The sequence below is a fragment of the Polypterus senegalus genome, chromosome 13 (assembly GCF_016835505.1).
Source record: "Polypterus senegalus isolate Bchr_013 chromosome 13, ASM1683550v1, whole genome shotgun sequence".
NCBI classification, from domain to species: domain Eukaryota; kingdom Metazoa; phylum Chordata; class Cladistia; order Polypteriformes; family Polypteridae; genus Polypterus; species Polypterus senegalus.
Genome location: NC_053166.1, coordinates 24,410,864 through 24,426,001, shown reverse-complemented (window position 1 = coordinate 24,426,001; position 15,138 = coordinate 24,410,864). Strand labels below are relative to the sequence as shown.

Here is a 15,138-nt window from a genome sequence, read left to right as displayed (position 1 = left end):
CAGTTTGACTTGGCCACTCCAGAACATTCATGCTGTTGTTTTAACCTATTATTAACTGTGTAGTTTTTGCTTTATGCTTGGGGTCTTTGTCTTGCTGGACAACAAATCTTCCCTGGAGGCGTAGGTTTCTTGCAGGTTGCATTAGGTTTTCCTCCAGGATACTCTTGCATTTTGCTGCATCCCCAGTGCCTGATCGTGCCACCACCTTGCTTCATAGTGAAGATGGAATGATTCTGATACTGTGCGGTGCAACACTGTGTCTCGTCTGGTAGCCACAATGGTCAAGTTTGGTCTCATAAGACCATGGGACATTCTTCCAGCTGACGTCAGGGTCTCTTATGTGTATTCTGCCAGACTCTAGCTGAGCTGTAACCTTTTTTTTTTTTTAACAGTGGCTGTTTCGTTGCCACTCTTCTATAAAGTTAATACTGGTGAAGCACCTCCGCAGATGTTGTCTGCCCATTGTCTCCAGTCAGAGTAAGTGTAGCTTGTAATTCTTTCAGAGTTGTCATAGGTCTCTTGGTGGCCTCTCACACTCGTCTTCTTGTACAATCGCTCGGTTTTTGTGGATGGCTGCTCCAGGCAGATTTGCAGTTGCGCCAAACTCTTTCATTCAGATCACAGTCAGAGATGGTCAGAAAGAGACAACAGTCACATTTAAGTCAAGTGCAAATACAAATGGATATGCTATTCACATACAACAACTACTGCATGTAATTGGTAGCTGATTTGAAGTGTGCACAAGGAGGGTGAAATCAGATCTCTATCTGGACACAACGCTGAGACTGGAGATGCATTGTAATGCCAGTTTGTAAATGGGTCCCATGATTATCATTTATATAATATACAGGTGCTGGCCATAAAATTAGAATATCATGACAAAGTTGATTTATTTCAGTAATTCCATTCAAAAAGTGAAACTTGTATATTAGATTGATTCATTACACACAGAATGATGTATTTCAAATGTTTATTTCTTTTAATTTTGATGATTATAACTGATAACTACTGAAAGTCCCAAATTCAGTATCTCGAAAAATTAGAATATTGTGAAAAGGTTCAATATTGAAGACACCTGGTGCCGCACTCTAATCAACCTGCTAAAGCCTTTAAATGGTCTCTCAGTCTAGTTCTGTAGGCTACACAATCATGGAGAAGACTGCTGACTTGACAGTTGTCCAAAAGATGACCAGTGACACCTTGCACAAGGAGGGCAAGACACAAAAGGTCACTGCTAAAGAGGCTGGCTGTTCACAGAGCTCTGTGTCCAAGCACATTAATAGAGAGGCGAAGGGAAGGACAAGATGTGGTAGAAAAAAGTGTACAAGCAATAGGGATAACTGCACCCTGGAGTGGATTGTGAAACAAAACCCACTGAAAACTGTGGGGGAGATTCACAAAGAGCGGACTGCAGCTGGAGTCAGTGCTTCAAGAAAAACCACGCACAGACGTATGCAAGACATGGGTTTCAGCTGTCGCATTCCTTGTGTCAAGCCACTCTTGAACAAGAGACAGCGTCAGAAGCGTCTCGCCTGGGCTAAAGGCAAAAAAGGACTGGACTGCTGCTGAGTGGTCCAAAGTTATGTTCTCTGATGAAAGTAAATTTTGCATTTCCTTTGGAAATCAAGGTCCCAGAGTCTGGAGGAAGAGAGGAGAGGCACAGAATCCACGTTGCTTGAGGTCCAGTGTAAAGTTTCCACAGTCAGTGATGGTTTGGGGTGCCATGTCATCTGCTGGTGTTGGTCCATTGTGTTTTCTGAGGTCCAAGGTCAACGCAGCCGTCTACCAGGAAGTTTTAGAGCACTTCATGCTTCCTGCTGCTGACGAACTTTATGGAGATGCAGATTTCATTTTCCAACAGGACCTGGCACCTGCACACAGTGCCAAAGCTACCAGTACCTCGTTTAAGGTCCATGGTATCCCTGTTCTTGATTGGCCGGCAAACTCACCTGACCCTAACCCCATAGAAAATCTGTGGGGTATTGTGAAGAGGAAGATGCAATATGCCAGACCCAACAATTCAGAAGAGCTGAAGGCCACTATCAGAGCAACATGGGCTCTCATAACACCTGAGCAGTGCCACAGACCGATCGACTCCATGCCACACCGCATTGCTGCAGTAATCCAGGCCAAAGGAGCCCCAACTAAATATTGAGTGCTGTACATGCTCATACTTTCATGTTCATACCTTTCAGTTGGCCAACATTTCTAAAAATCCTTTTTTTTGCATTGGTCTTAATTGATATTCTAATTTTCCGAGATACTGAATATGGGACTTTCATTAGTTGTCAGTTATAATCATCCATCCATCCATTTTCTAACCCGCTGAATCCGAATACAGGGTCACGGGGGTCTGCTGGAGCCAATCCCAGCCAACAGAGGGCACAAGGCAGGAACCAATCCTGGGCAGGGTGCCAACCCACCGCAGGACACACACCAAGCACACCAAGCACACACTAGGGCCAATTTAGAATCGCCAATCCACCTAACCTGCATGTCTTTGGTTTGTGGGAGGAAACCGGAGCGCCCGGAGGAAACCCACGCAGACACGGGGAGAACATGCAAACTCCACGCAGCGAACCTGGGTCTCCTAACTGCGAGGCAGCAGCGCTACCACTGCGCCACCGTGCCGCCTATAATCATTAAAATTAAATGAAATAAACATTTGAAATACATCAGTCTGTGTATAATGAATCAATCTAATATACAAGTTTCACTTTTTGAATGGAATTACTGAAATAAATCAACTTTGTCATGATATTCTAATTTTATGACCAGCACCTGTATTCATCCTTTCATTCACTTGACCCTTCCATCTACTTCATTCTTGAAGGGTGTGGAGCAATAAGCTGGTAAGGAGCCACCAATCCTCATAAAAGCAGATTAGTATACATTTAACCACATGGTGCCAATTTAGAGTTGTCATTTAGCCCGTTCACAAAATTCAGACGTGGCACTTCAATGGGTGAATCTACAGTACTTCCCATTAGTTAGCCAGCCATGAATCGCTTTTATTTCACTTTCTTATCTTCACTTCCAACAACTGATTTTTGAAATGAATGAAGTGTTGTTCAAAAGTATTGTATAATAAAGCATAAATATTGCACAGACACCTTACAATTTTTCTGGAGGAATTTCCTTTAAACTTTCTTATGCCAGTATGTTAATAGTTTCTGCCCCACTGTTTTGTTAATTTTTTAATATATCTAATGCTAGCATGCTCCAGTTTGACAGACGTCAATATATTGTAAAGTAGAATAAATAAAGTAAATTAGCATCTTGTAAAATAACCATATTTGATCTACGTTTACCTACGACCATTTTTTTTATGTTTGTGGGAGGTGAGTTTTTAATTTTCCTGGCATCAAACATGCAAATGTAGAGCATTTAAACTTATGATATTTTATTGTTAGTCACAAAACAAATTGATTTAATCCCATTGCAGTTATGCTAACTTGTATATAATGACCAGTAGCAGGTGCCCTCACATAGCCATGTTCCATTAAGATGGCACCCGTTGTACTGCTTTCCATCATCACAGATTGTCACACATTTACTCCGAGAAAAGAATTTGTCCTTTAAAAAGGTGATTTCCACATATCAGCGCTGCATCAAAGTTGTTCCACCTAAAAAAGTTTCATAACAGCATTAATCTTAAGGCAACAAGCAAACTTTATGTATTCATCAGATTTAAAGTGATGGCTAGAAACACGAGGGCTGCCGTGGTGTATTTAAATAGTTGGTCCTTTATCTCTTTTGCTTGCTTGGATCCATTTGTTTTCATTGGTGATGTTGAGACTCAGGCAAAGAGCTTTTGTTTAGAATTTGAACAGTGAGGGACACTAGAGGAGCTCTTTGTTTGCGATTCTGCCATGATTTAGGAAAACCAGAAGTAAGTTTACCCATCAATGATGCCTCCTGGAAGAAAAAATACGGAAGTGCAAAGGGCTAATTAACCTCAACTTCCTATCTTTGGGATTTGATAGGAAAACCAGAGTAATCAGAGGACATCCTATGTGGTGACGATGAGAATATTCAAACTTCTCACACACATTGACCAAGCTAAGATCAGAGCCCGGAACTCAGAAATTGTTAAGCAGCAGGGCTCACTGTCACGCTATGCCATCCAACCTCGCAGTTATACACTCGCTGAGCAAATTATTAGGAACACCTGCAAATCTGCTAATCTGTGCAATTGTCTAATCAGTCAATCATGTAGCAGCAGCACAATGAATAAAATCCTGCAGATATGGGTCAGGAGCTTCAGTTAATACTCACATCAAACACCAGAATTGAGAAAAAGTGTGATTTCAGTCATTTCAACCATGGCATGATTGTTGGTGCCAGAGAGGCTGGTTTGAGTATTTCCGTAACTGCTGATCTCCTGAGATTTTTACATACACCAGTCTATGGGGCAAAGAACCAGAAGCATCCATGGAGTGTCTGTTCTGCAGACAAAAATATCTTGTTGATGAGAGGTCAGAGGAGAATAGCCAGAATACATCAAACCTTGAGGTGAAAGGGATTCAACAGAAAAAGACCACATCAGATTCCCCTCCTGACAGCCAAGAAGTGAAAGCTGAGGCTGCATTGGGTATTGGCTCACCACAACTGGACAATTCAACACTGGAAAAATGTTGCTTGGTCAAAGAATCTCAATTTTTGCTGACGCACACAGATAGCAGAGTCAGAATTTGGTGCCAACAGCGTCAATCCATACACCTTGTGTCGACAGTGTAGGCAGGTGGTGGTGGTGGTGGTGTAATGTTGTGAGAAATGTTTTCTAGGCACACTTTGGGCCCATTATTACCAATCAATGCCATGACCTGTCTGAGTTTTGTTGCTGACCAGGTGCATGGCCACAAATGGCCCATCTTCTAATGGTTACTTTCAGCGTGATAATTCACCATTGTCATAAAGCAAATTGGATTCATGAACATAACAATGAGGTCAATGTTCTTCAGTTGGCCTTCCAGGACGCCAGATCTGAACCCAAAAGAACACCTCTGGAATGTGGTAGGACCAGGACAGGGTTAACCAATAAGAAAAATAAGCATTTGGTTAGGGCATCAAGATAAGGGGAGCACCACAGAAAGTTTCCATTGCTGGATTTACCATGGACCACATGAGGCAAAACTGCAAATAGTGCAGCTCAACATGGTTCAACAAAAAGGGCCTTCCATATTAAATGAAAAAATGACATACATATATATACAATAATAAAATTAACAACAAAACAATAATAATAGAGGTTAATGATATATATTAATCTATGGAATACAACAAAATTAGAATCTGGTAAGTGCCGCACAGTCCACTGAGGCTCAAGTGATCGTTCTTGTCTTGGTCACGCCAGCTGTCCTGTTCAGTCGTCCACAGAGAGTTAGTGTAGCTCATATATATGTGGGGGCACCAAAATCTTTTAAGTGCTTAGGACCTCTAAAGGTCTTAATCCAGCCCTGGGTAGGACGGGATATTCGCAGAATGAATGTGCAGCTGGCAAATCTGCCGAGATCATGTCAACACAGGCCAGAGCCTCAAAGGAATGTTTCCAACATTGTGTGGAATCCATGCCACAAATAACTGAGGGCAAAAGGAGGCACTGCCCAGTTTGGGTATGGTGGTCCTAAGAATGTGCTCAGAAATACTGGTAGTGCAGTGTGCTGTTAAAGGCAAGCAGAATGATTCAAAATATAATGCAACTAGAACACAATTTCAGAAGAAACTTTTATTTGAAATGTCTGTGTTCAAAGAGAAAATAAAACAGCAATATAAATATTAGCATATAAAATATGGATGTGACACAAAGAAGCACTGACCTATGCATTTTTAAGAAATATTTAGCCAAATACAGAATTCATCAGCAAACGCGTATATATATATTGTATTTATAGGAGAGCATTCCAGCAGCACAAAGAAGTATAAACCCCACAAACACATAAAAAGGTACAGACAGAAAAACACAAAAAAGCTGCTCTTTTTTTTGTTTTTGCTTGTTTTTCTTTTTTTTTTCCTTATTTTTTATTGTTTTTTTTGAAGCACTGGCGGATTAAATTAGAAAAATAAACAAAAAAACGCTACTCTTTGCACGTCACTTTTCACAAATTAATTCCTAGTCTATGGAAAGGAGTGGTGATTTGTAAAAAATAGTTTTGATTAGTACTTTTAAATGCTACATGACTTACATTGGTTAGGATGAGATTTACATATAAAAAGAAACAAAAAAATTATATATTTATATATATATATATATTTATATGCAAAACATTCCAGTAGTAGCAGTAGCCGCGTTAGGGGGGCTTTTTTTTTCTAGAGGTCTCTACAGACAGCTGGTCCTTGAACAGGTTTGGTCTTACATAAATAGTAAGGGACACAAATTGGGAATGTTTGTCAGGAGCAGCAATCAGAATTGAAAATATAAATTACCACAGGCTAAAAAAAGAAACAAAAGAGATTAAAAAAGAACTTGTGAAGGTATTTTCCCTTAAAAACTTTAAACACAGGCTGGCTTTTTTTTTTTTCCATAAGTCTGTGCATTCAGATTGAAAGAATTTGTGAATCAAAATGATGGAGTATTTGAAGAGCTCACTTTCAAGACTCACTCTGGGCTCATTTTGCGGAACCATTGCTAGTAATGGTCGTCGTCACTACAGTGATAATATACAAATTGACTTTGAGACCTTTAGTCCTGTTAATAGAATTGAAATCTACAGTAGATTTGTCCTTCATTGTTCTCCAACCACCCTCTCACTTGCAGCCCACTGTTGACCAGACACGTAGAGGCCTTAGCAGCCAAACAATGAGCATCTGTGGTGTGGGAGGTGAGCATTACTGCTAGGTGTGTGGGTGTTGTTATCATTACACAAAAACATGGCCTCAATTTGTACACATTAATATTGTTCTTTGTGTAAATCTCCTGTCCTCAGTGAAGGGCGTTTAAGCTGTGGCACCATTAAAATTCAGAGTTTTGCATTAACATTAAGGACTCCTTCACCCAGGAGGAACCCTGTGAGAGGAGCTAAGCAAGGCATTTTGTAGCCTCAGTGATAATTTCAGGCATTGTTTTCTTCCTGCAATTTTATAAACAATGTATGTATAGTATTGTCACCTAAATAACTCCATTATAGCAGTGAGTCTTGTAAATCTGCACTTCATTGATCTCATGAGACATATACTATCCACCAGTTGCTTGTGACTTCAGAGGTTTTGGAAACATGTGGTAAATCAGTGTGCTGTGTACTTCAACAGCATAGAAAATACAAAAAATAAATAAAATAATAACCCCCAAAAAACATACACACATCCTCCCCACAATATTTAAGCGAGCATCTGGGCTCTGAAACCTGCACACATTTAGACATCATTTCATTATGCATATATGGCTTGGCTGGCCCTGAGTCTGAGTGAATACAAAAATTCAGAGAGACCTGTAGCTAACGTGAGATTTGGAAGTCAGGAACTGCCTCCACTGTAAGTGTGCGGGTTTCAATTTAAGAGACATCATCATTACCAATACCCTCAAGCATTGCTGCAATCGAACGTCCCAAAATCCTGCTGTTACATCAGCCTCCAAGCGGACAATCACAGCACAATTGCCAATATTAAATTCACACTTAGGGTGTATGTATAGAAACACTCTTTCCATATGTATATATATATATATATATATATATATATATATATATATATATATATATATATATATATATATATATATATATACACACACACAATACACATTTCTGTTTTTCGTTAACAATGGAAAAGTGTATTTAACACTTGCAATTTTGCTGTAATGGTTTTAGGAATCATTGTCTACATGTTATTAACTAGAAGAAGAAAATTATACCACTTAGGACTTGTTCACGAGTGAAAGAAGAAGGGAGTTACACAGACGTTCTACTGGTCAGTTGTCGTGAAGAAGAGCGGAGTTGAAAGGCAAAGCTCTCATTTAAGTGCTTGGTCTACATCCCAATCTTCACCTATGTCTTCAAGCTTTGGGTAGTGACTGAAAGAACTAACGGTGGAAATGAGCTTCCTTTCACAATGTGTCCTGGCTCAGCCTTAAACACAGTGTGAGGAGTGCAGACATTCGAGAGGAGCTCAACGTGCAGAGGTGGTTCGGTCCTCTGATTAAGATGCACTTCCCTGTGGAGGTGTTTTGGGCCAACCAGGAGGAAACCTCAGGGCACACCCAGGTCATGTTGAAGAGATTATATCACCCAGCTTGCTGGAAGGAGAAAGGGGCTACTTAGACTGCACCCCCCACGACCTGGACCCAGGATAGATGGATAGATAGATGGATGGAAACCACCTTGCTATACATTCATTTTCAAATCTGCTTAGTCCAGTCCGATTCTGGCAGCATCTCAAAAACCACATCATCACGGGGACACACTAACACTTACTTGCATGGGGCCATTTTAGAGTTACTAATTAACCTAACATGCATGTCTTCAAGATGTTAGAAGAAACCCTTGTACCTGATAAAAACCCACCTGTTTCTATGTTTTACAGATATCAAACATAATACGCAGCTTTGAGTTTACCCCAAACAGGCTGCCATTGGTTGTGGTTAGGTCCGGGTGAGGGTTAGCCAGTCATATTATGTAACCCTTCATTTTGTAATACAGAAGCATAGTCTCATCACCCTTCACTAGTATACTGTATATTCTGTGAATGCAATCAAGGCACTGATTCCTAAAACAAACACCACACAGTTAAAGACTGCAAAATGATTGTATGAAATGCCACAGACACGTGTGAGATAAAAAAAAACAAAACAAAAAAAAACAACAACAAAGCTTGTCTGCCTTGTAAACTTGGCCTCACGCACCAAGGTTACCGTCCATCTGTGGCCTCTCCATTAAAGACAGACAGCACTTCCAAACACCCTCATCATCCTTCACATAATCTATCGGTAGTTCCAATTTCACATTTCAAACCTTCAATAAAAAGAACCGTTCAGTTTTTTAAAAATCTCAACGATGTCTACTTTCTCGATGCTACCAGGGCACAGGTTTTACAGTAATTTTTTTTTTGTTTGTTTTTGGGTGTGCCATTCCTACACTAAGAAGGTTTTGGTTTGAAATGTCAAGTAACTGATGTGTAATGACCAAAAAAAAAAAAAAATTGCCTGCCTCAATGGATTCGTCTGCTTTAAAAACCCTCCTGTCACCGAACACCACCTACCGAAAAACCAGCCTAAGGCTTTCAGTATAAATATGTAAGTTTCCGCCTCATGCTAGATAGCGCTAACATGCATCGTGTACCTAAGTGAAGCGAAACAGTTTAACAGCGCATCTGAACAATATGTGCGAGACATGCATATGACGGAGGAATGGGGGAATGCAGCACTCTTCATTCCTTGATGACACTTTCTCTGCACCAAGTGAACGGGTCTTGGACTGCAATGGCAGACGTATGCATGGTGTAGCAGTGGTGTGTAACACAATCAGGTATGAGAGCACCAAGGAATGCAAAAGCCTGGTTAGATGGCACACAGACGTTAAAATCAAAACAGAAGTGAACTCCGCTTTCCATTCTAGTCTGTTCCTATTTCTGAAATTAGATTTGGTTTGATTATATTTACTTTTGCTTAATACATTTTTTTTTCCCTATCAGTATCATTGTCCTTTACTTATCCATTTTAACACTGTACAGTTTCATTAATGCATAGTTTATTCATTAAGCATTTTTTTTTCTTTTTTTGCAAGGTAACAAAATTTCATGCAAATATAATTTTAAATATAACTAAGCTGGGAGCAAGATATCCCTATCCAAATATCTCCCTAGAAAGCATGTTAGAATTACAAAGTTTTCTTTCGTGGGAAAGAGAAGAAAAAGCGGCCACGTTAAAAAGCTAACTTATGATCCAGTAACCCCGCAAAAAAAAAAAAAAAAATATCCACATATTGTGTTAATAAATGATTAATATTTAGGCTAATGCTATATATCAGGGCAAAGCCCTTAAATTCTCATTTGTATTTTACAATTAACCTTCAAAACCCAGTAGGATTTATCAAATGAAAGAATCATAAAAAAAGACGTTCTTAACTTGTTAATTCATGTTAAGGAATAATACCTCTACTAAGAACTTCATGTTATATTTCAATAACAATTTACTTACACGATGGAAAGTCCGACAAATAAAAACAGGGATGAACACATCTACAGTTTACTCAAAGTCACTATAAGTCATTACAATCAGGTTAAAAAAACAAACAAAAAAAAGGAATAAATGCTGAACTGGAAGAGATTTTCTCTAACTGAGGGATCCATTACTTCTTCTCTTTCTTCCCTGGTTTCTTCTTGCTGGCGGTGGGTGCCGCCGCGGCCATGATCTTGGCATCCGGCTGAGCGTTGTTGCCCGCCAGTGTGGTGGTGCTTCCGGGGATGTAGACGTTCTGCCGGTAATCCGGAACGTGCTGCAAGGTGAACTGCGGGCTGTATCTGGTGCTCAGACCCATAGTGCCAGCTCCAAGAGTTCCAGTCGCTTCACTCACCTCTGTGGGAAGAACAAAGAGGAAGATGATAGATAGATAGATAGATAGATAGATAGATAGATAGATAGATAGATAGATAGATAGATAGATAGATAGATAGATAGAAAAGGCACTATATACAATAGATAGATAGATAGATAGATAGATAGATAGATAGATAGATAGATAGATAGATAAAGGCATATATACAATAGATAGATAGATAGATAGATAGATAGATAGATAGATAGATAGATAGATAGATAGATAGATAGATAATAAAGGCACTATATAGATAGATAGACAGATAGATAGATAGATAGATAGATAATAAAGGCACTATATAGATAGATAGATAGATAGATAGATAGATAGATAGATAGATAGATAGATAGATAGATAGATAGATAGATGCAGTCATAAAATGAGTGGACATGTGTGTATTCAGGAGGATCTAAACTCTTTGAAACTGATACAAGGGCATCCTCTTCTCCATTAAAATCTATAAAACACGTCCCAACAGCTGGGTTCTGAAATAGGACATGTCCGATAACAGCCAGTGCTCAATAATTAAATTTCACTGTGGCTTGAGCTGCTCATGTTATGATTCAAGTGGAGCAGAGTTCTGCCGTTCGTTTTGGAAACAGAAGGAAAACTGTGGTGATATAATTATAGTGCCTTGGTTTACCAGTGGTAGAAAGTTGGCATGACAAGTGCAATGCTGCCACAGGAAGACCTGGGAGCATGCGTGCTGTCATTTTCATTGAGCTGTACAAAACATGACATTTAAAATTCAATGAAGATCATCAAAGTAAATAAAGAGCAATCAAGCCAAACATATAGTGAATTGAACCTTTTTTTAGTATGTAAGGACATGGCAACTGAAATGGGATGACAGTAAAACCCTTGAAAACAGTCCAGACATCCATCCATATTGGAACCAGCTCAGTCAATTCAGGCCTGTTTAGGCCTCCCCTGGTTACATGGGGCACAGGGATAGAACCAGTGATGGAGCTACCCTTAAAATAAAGGTACCAAAGAAGGTATTCAGAGTGACGCCATGGGGGAACCCTTTTTGGTTCCCAAAACAGACATCCACATGAACATTTCAGAAAAAAACCATTTTAGTTAGATCCATAACTGGTTCCATAACAAGCCAAATATCGAAATATCAATGGGTTCCTAATTCTAAAAGGACTCTTCCTGCATACCAGGACACCTGACCTGTTAACTTCCTGCTAGGAAGCCTTCTATGCATTAAGGATTTCTGTTATGTCTATATATTAAGAACCTTTTCAAATGTGAAATAATCAATCTCATATTGAAAGAAGCCTTCCCGTTATAAAATGGTTCTTTATGAAGTAATGGATCAACAAGGAACCACAGGAACCAATAAAGTGACATTAAGGAACCAGTATTTTAAAGGCTATGGGGCTAGCATTTGCGACAAAAATGGTAAAACACAGCAGGAGCGAGTGGGTATGAAAATCCCCCTTCAGCACTTCTTGTCTAAAAAATGTATATAAATATTGCTGATATAGGATGAAAATTTGAAAGACTGATGGTAAGAAAAATTTCCCTGACCATTCCTGGCCTCCTGACATACCTATGTGTGGTCGCCATCTTTTTTCAGCGTTTTCTTTCCCTCTGTGTGGTGTGCTGTGGGGTCTCCCACTAACTATAGGGATCAAAAGTAACGTAATACCAGGAAAAGGCCCATGTCATCCCTTTAACTTTTTCATTTTGAAAACAGACAAATCACTGAGCGTGGTCATATTAGTGTTACAGCACACTAATCAGATTTTGTACAAATTAATGCATATGTCGGAAAGCCTGGCATTTTTATTTGCTTTAAGCATATTATTAATGAACATGTTATTCACCTTGCTAAGATTGTGTAAATGACATCCTGAACTCAAAATCACAGGAAAAGTGTAATGTGTCATGGTCTCCAAGAATTTTACAGCTGATAAACCACCAGCACTAAGAACGGACTACTTGATCCCAACCTGTCTGGCTTTAAGAGGATTCACTTTACTGAGACAGCCTTACTGACTGTGGTCAACCAGATACATTTGGCTAGAGCCACCAATATGTCATTAGTCCTGATCTTTCTAGATCTCTTCTCTGCCTTTGACACAGTCAACCATGAGATCCTTCTTGCCACCCTCTCTGACCTTGACATCACCAGGACTGACCTCAGGGGGTCTAAGTCCTATATCTTGGGCAGATCCTGGTGAGTAGAGATGTCAAGTGTGCATCAGGATCAAGGCTGTGCTCCATACTCTTCTCTCTCTAAACCTTACTAGGCACCATCATCTAATCCCTTGGTTTCTCATATAAGTGCTAAGCTGATGATACACAACTGTACCTGCTGTCCCTCACTGTGGACAACACAGTATCAGATAGATTCTATGCACGTCTTATTGATATTTCAATCTGGATGAAGGACCACCATCTAAAACTCAACCTGGCAAAGACAGAGCTTCTTGTTATCCTGGCCAACCAGTCTGCTCATATCCCCATCTCTGTACAGCTTGGCTGCCAAGTCAGCAGGTAACCTTGGGGTGGAGATTGATGAGCACCTATTTTTCTTTGACCACATTTCAATTTTCTTTCGTTCATGTTGATTCTCTCTATATAACATCTGGAATATATTGGGACGGCACTGGGCACTTGGTAAGAACCATAACACTTAAACACACTCGCTTTGGGCCGGTTTGGTGCCACCAATCAGCCTCACACTAGGAATACAAAGAGGACATGAAAACTAAATAGAGACCAGCCAAGAAATGCATCCCATGTTCCTGAGGCTGTGAGGCAGATGTGGGAAATACTGTGTGCCACTGTGCTTTCTTTATGTATCCAACTCTTTTACTTTGTTCCAGTTAAACTTTTTCTTTGGATGTCCTGGAGCTTCTTGGAAATTTTATTCTGGCCTTGGTTAACCTTTGACAAAATTTAAAGCAGTTGAGGTTGGACATTGAACAACATGGGCATCTCTCCATCTATCCATTCATCTGTTTTCTGATTTTGCTTTTACTGGTTCAGGGCTGTGAGGAGACAGAAGCTATCCATGCTGCCATGGGCACACTCTGCCAGATTATTGTTGCCAGGCATCCTGGCGACACATTTATGGGCTGTATGGGACATTGGAGCCCCTGGAGGAGCTGCAAATAGGCACAGGAAGGAAACTTCAAACTGGCAATCGAAATGGAGTCCAAGCACTGTGAGACAGCAGTGCTAAATGTTATGCCAGCATGCCACCTTTACACAGCAATTTAAATGAACTTGTAAATGGAACTTTTAACTGTTGGGCAGATATAACATTTTTTTTTTCTGTGGTATGTAACATTTCGTGTGCTGTCTTCCATTATGTTTCACTGTAAAGTACCTTTTGATAGAGGATGCTGCTAATTTGTTTTCCAGAAGCACTGTGGTGTCTCACGTGTCCAAGGTCTTGTGTTGGAGTGCCAGCCCTGTCATCATCTCTGTGGAGCTCACACAATCTGCTGATGCCTGTGGTGTTCACCTCACACCTTCAGGAGAAGCTCCTTTTAATTTATTGGTACATAATAAATTGGCCAAATAGGAGTGAGTGTGTGACAGAGCCTTGCAATGAACTCTAATTTCCTGCTGAAATCGGATCAGGCTCTTTGCAGTCCCCCAATTGAATAAGCAAGTTCAGAAAATGGATGAGCGAAGGGTTTTATTTCCCTTTCTTCAGCACTGAGGAGCAGGAAAAAAATGTGAAAATGAATTGCGCTGCCTCTGTGGCTCCCACAAGATAAATTAGCTTCAGGCAGGAGAAGCAGCAGTGGGAAATAAATGAAGCTGAGATGCTGACTAAACACTGAAGCCAACGGTGAACAGAAGAACTTCACCAAAGGCTGCATGGAATCAATGCACTGCAGCAGAGCTCCCTGTGTTAAACTAATGTAGTCTCACAGACACGGCTCTCATTTCGTTCATTTCACACTGTGAAAAGCCGAGGGCTGTCATGTCGGAGAGGTGTGATGTCTCTGGCTTACCATTAGCGGCGGCCATCAGGGCTTGGAGCTGCTCCGCTTCAGTGGGAGGGTTGGGCCATGGACCGGCTTCTTCAGGGCGCTGAGTGCTACAAAAGAAGAAGGAAGGTTTTACACGAAGCACGTAGTCAAACCACACTGCCATTATAGTCCATTATACAACAAAGAGTACCAAATGACTGTTACCCCTCTCCAAAAGATAAATGGCCAGTGACAGTCCATCAAGCGCGTCTGTTTAGCTAATCGCTAAGCTGTCCAAATATCTCATCCAGATACTTCTAAAAGTGTGTCAAGGTTTCTGCTTCAACAACATGTCTCAGTAGTTTGTTTCAGATTCCCACAACTCTGAGTATAGAAGGAGATCCTGGCTTCGGTCTTAAATCCATTTTCTCTTAAATTCCATTGGTTACCTTGTGTATGTGATTTGCCATTTAGTCAAAAGAATTATTCAGGATCTACTTTATCAATGCCTTTGAGAATTTATAAAGACCTGGATTAGGTCCCCATGCAGCCTCCTCTGCTTGAGACTAAACAGAGTCTGTCACATTATGACTTGTCCAGAAATCCTGGGATGCTTTTGGTTGTTCTCCTCTGAACAGCTTCAAGTGCTGTTATGTCTTTATTGT

The 15,138-nt window shown here is 40.3% G+C and overlaps 1 protein-coding gene across 7 annotated transcripts in view; it reads right to left on the bottom strand.

Annotated features, from left to right (window-relative positions):
• Positions 1–5,713: 5,713 nt before the first annotated feature.
• Positions 5,714–15,138, bottom strand: part of LOC120542149 (protocadherin gamma-C5-like) — a 497,784-nt gene continuing 488,359 nt past the window's right edge. For all 7 annotated transcript variants that reach the window (XM_039774377.1, XM_039774376.1, XM_039774378.1 and 4 more), the window contains 2 exons: positions 14,516–14,601; positions 5,714–10,507 (listed from right to left, as the gene is read on the bottom strand). In XM_039774377.1, the coding sequence (XP_039630311.1) occupies positions 10,281–10,507; positions 14,516–14,601 (313 nt within the window). In that variant the 3' untranslated portion in view covers positions 5,714–10,280. The remainder of the gene's footprint in view (positions 10,508–14,515; positions 14,602–15,138) is intronic.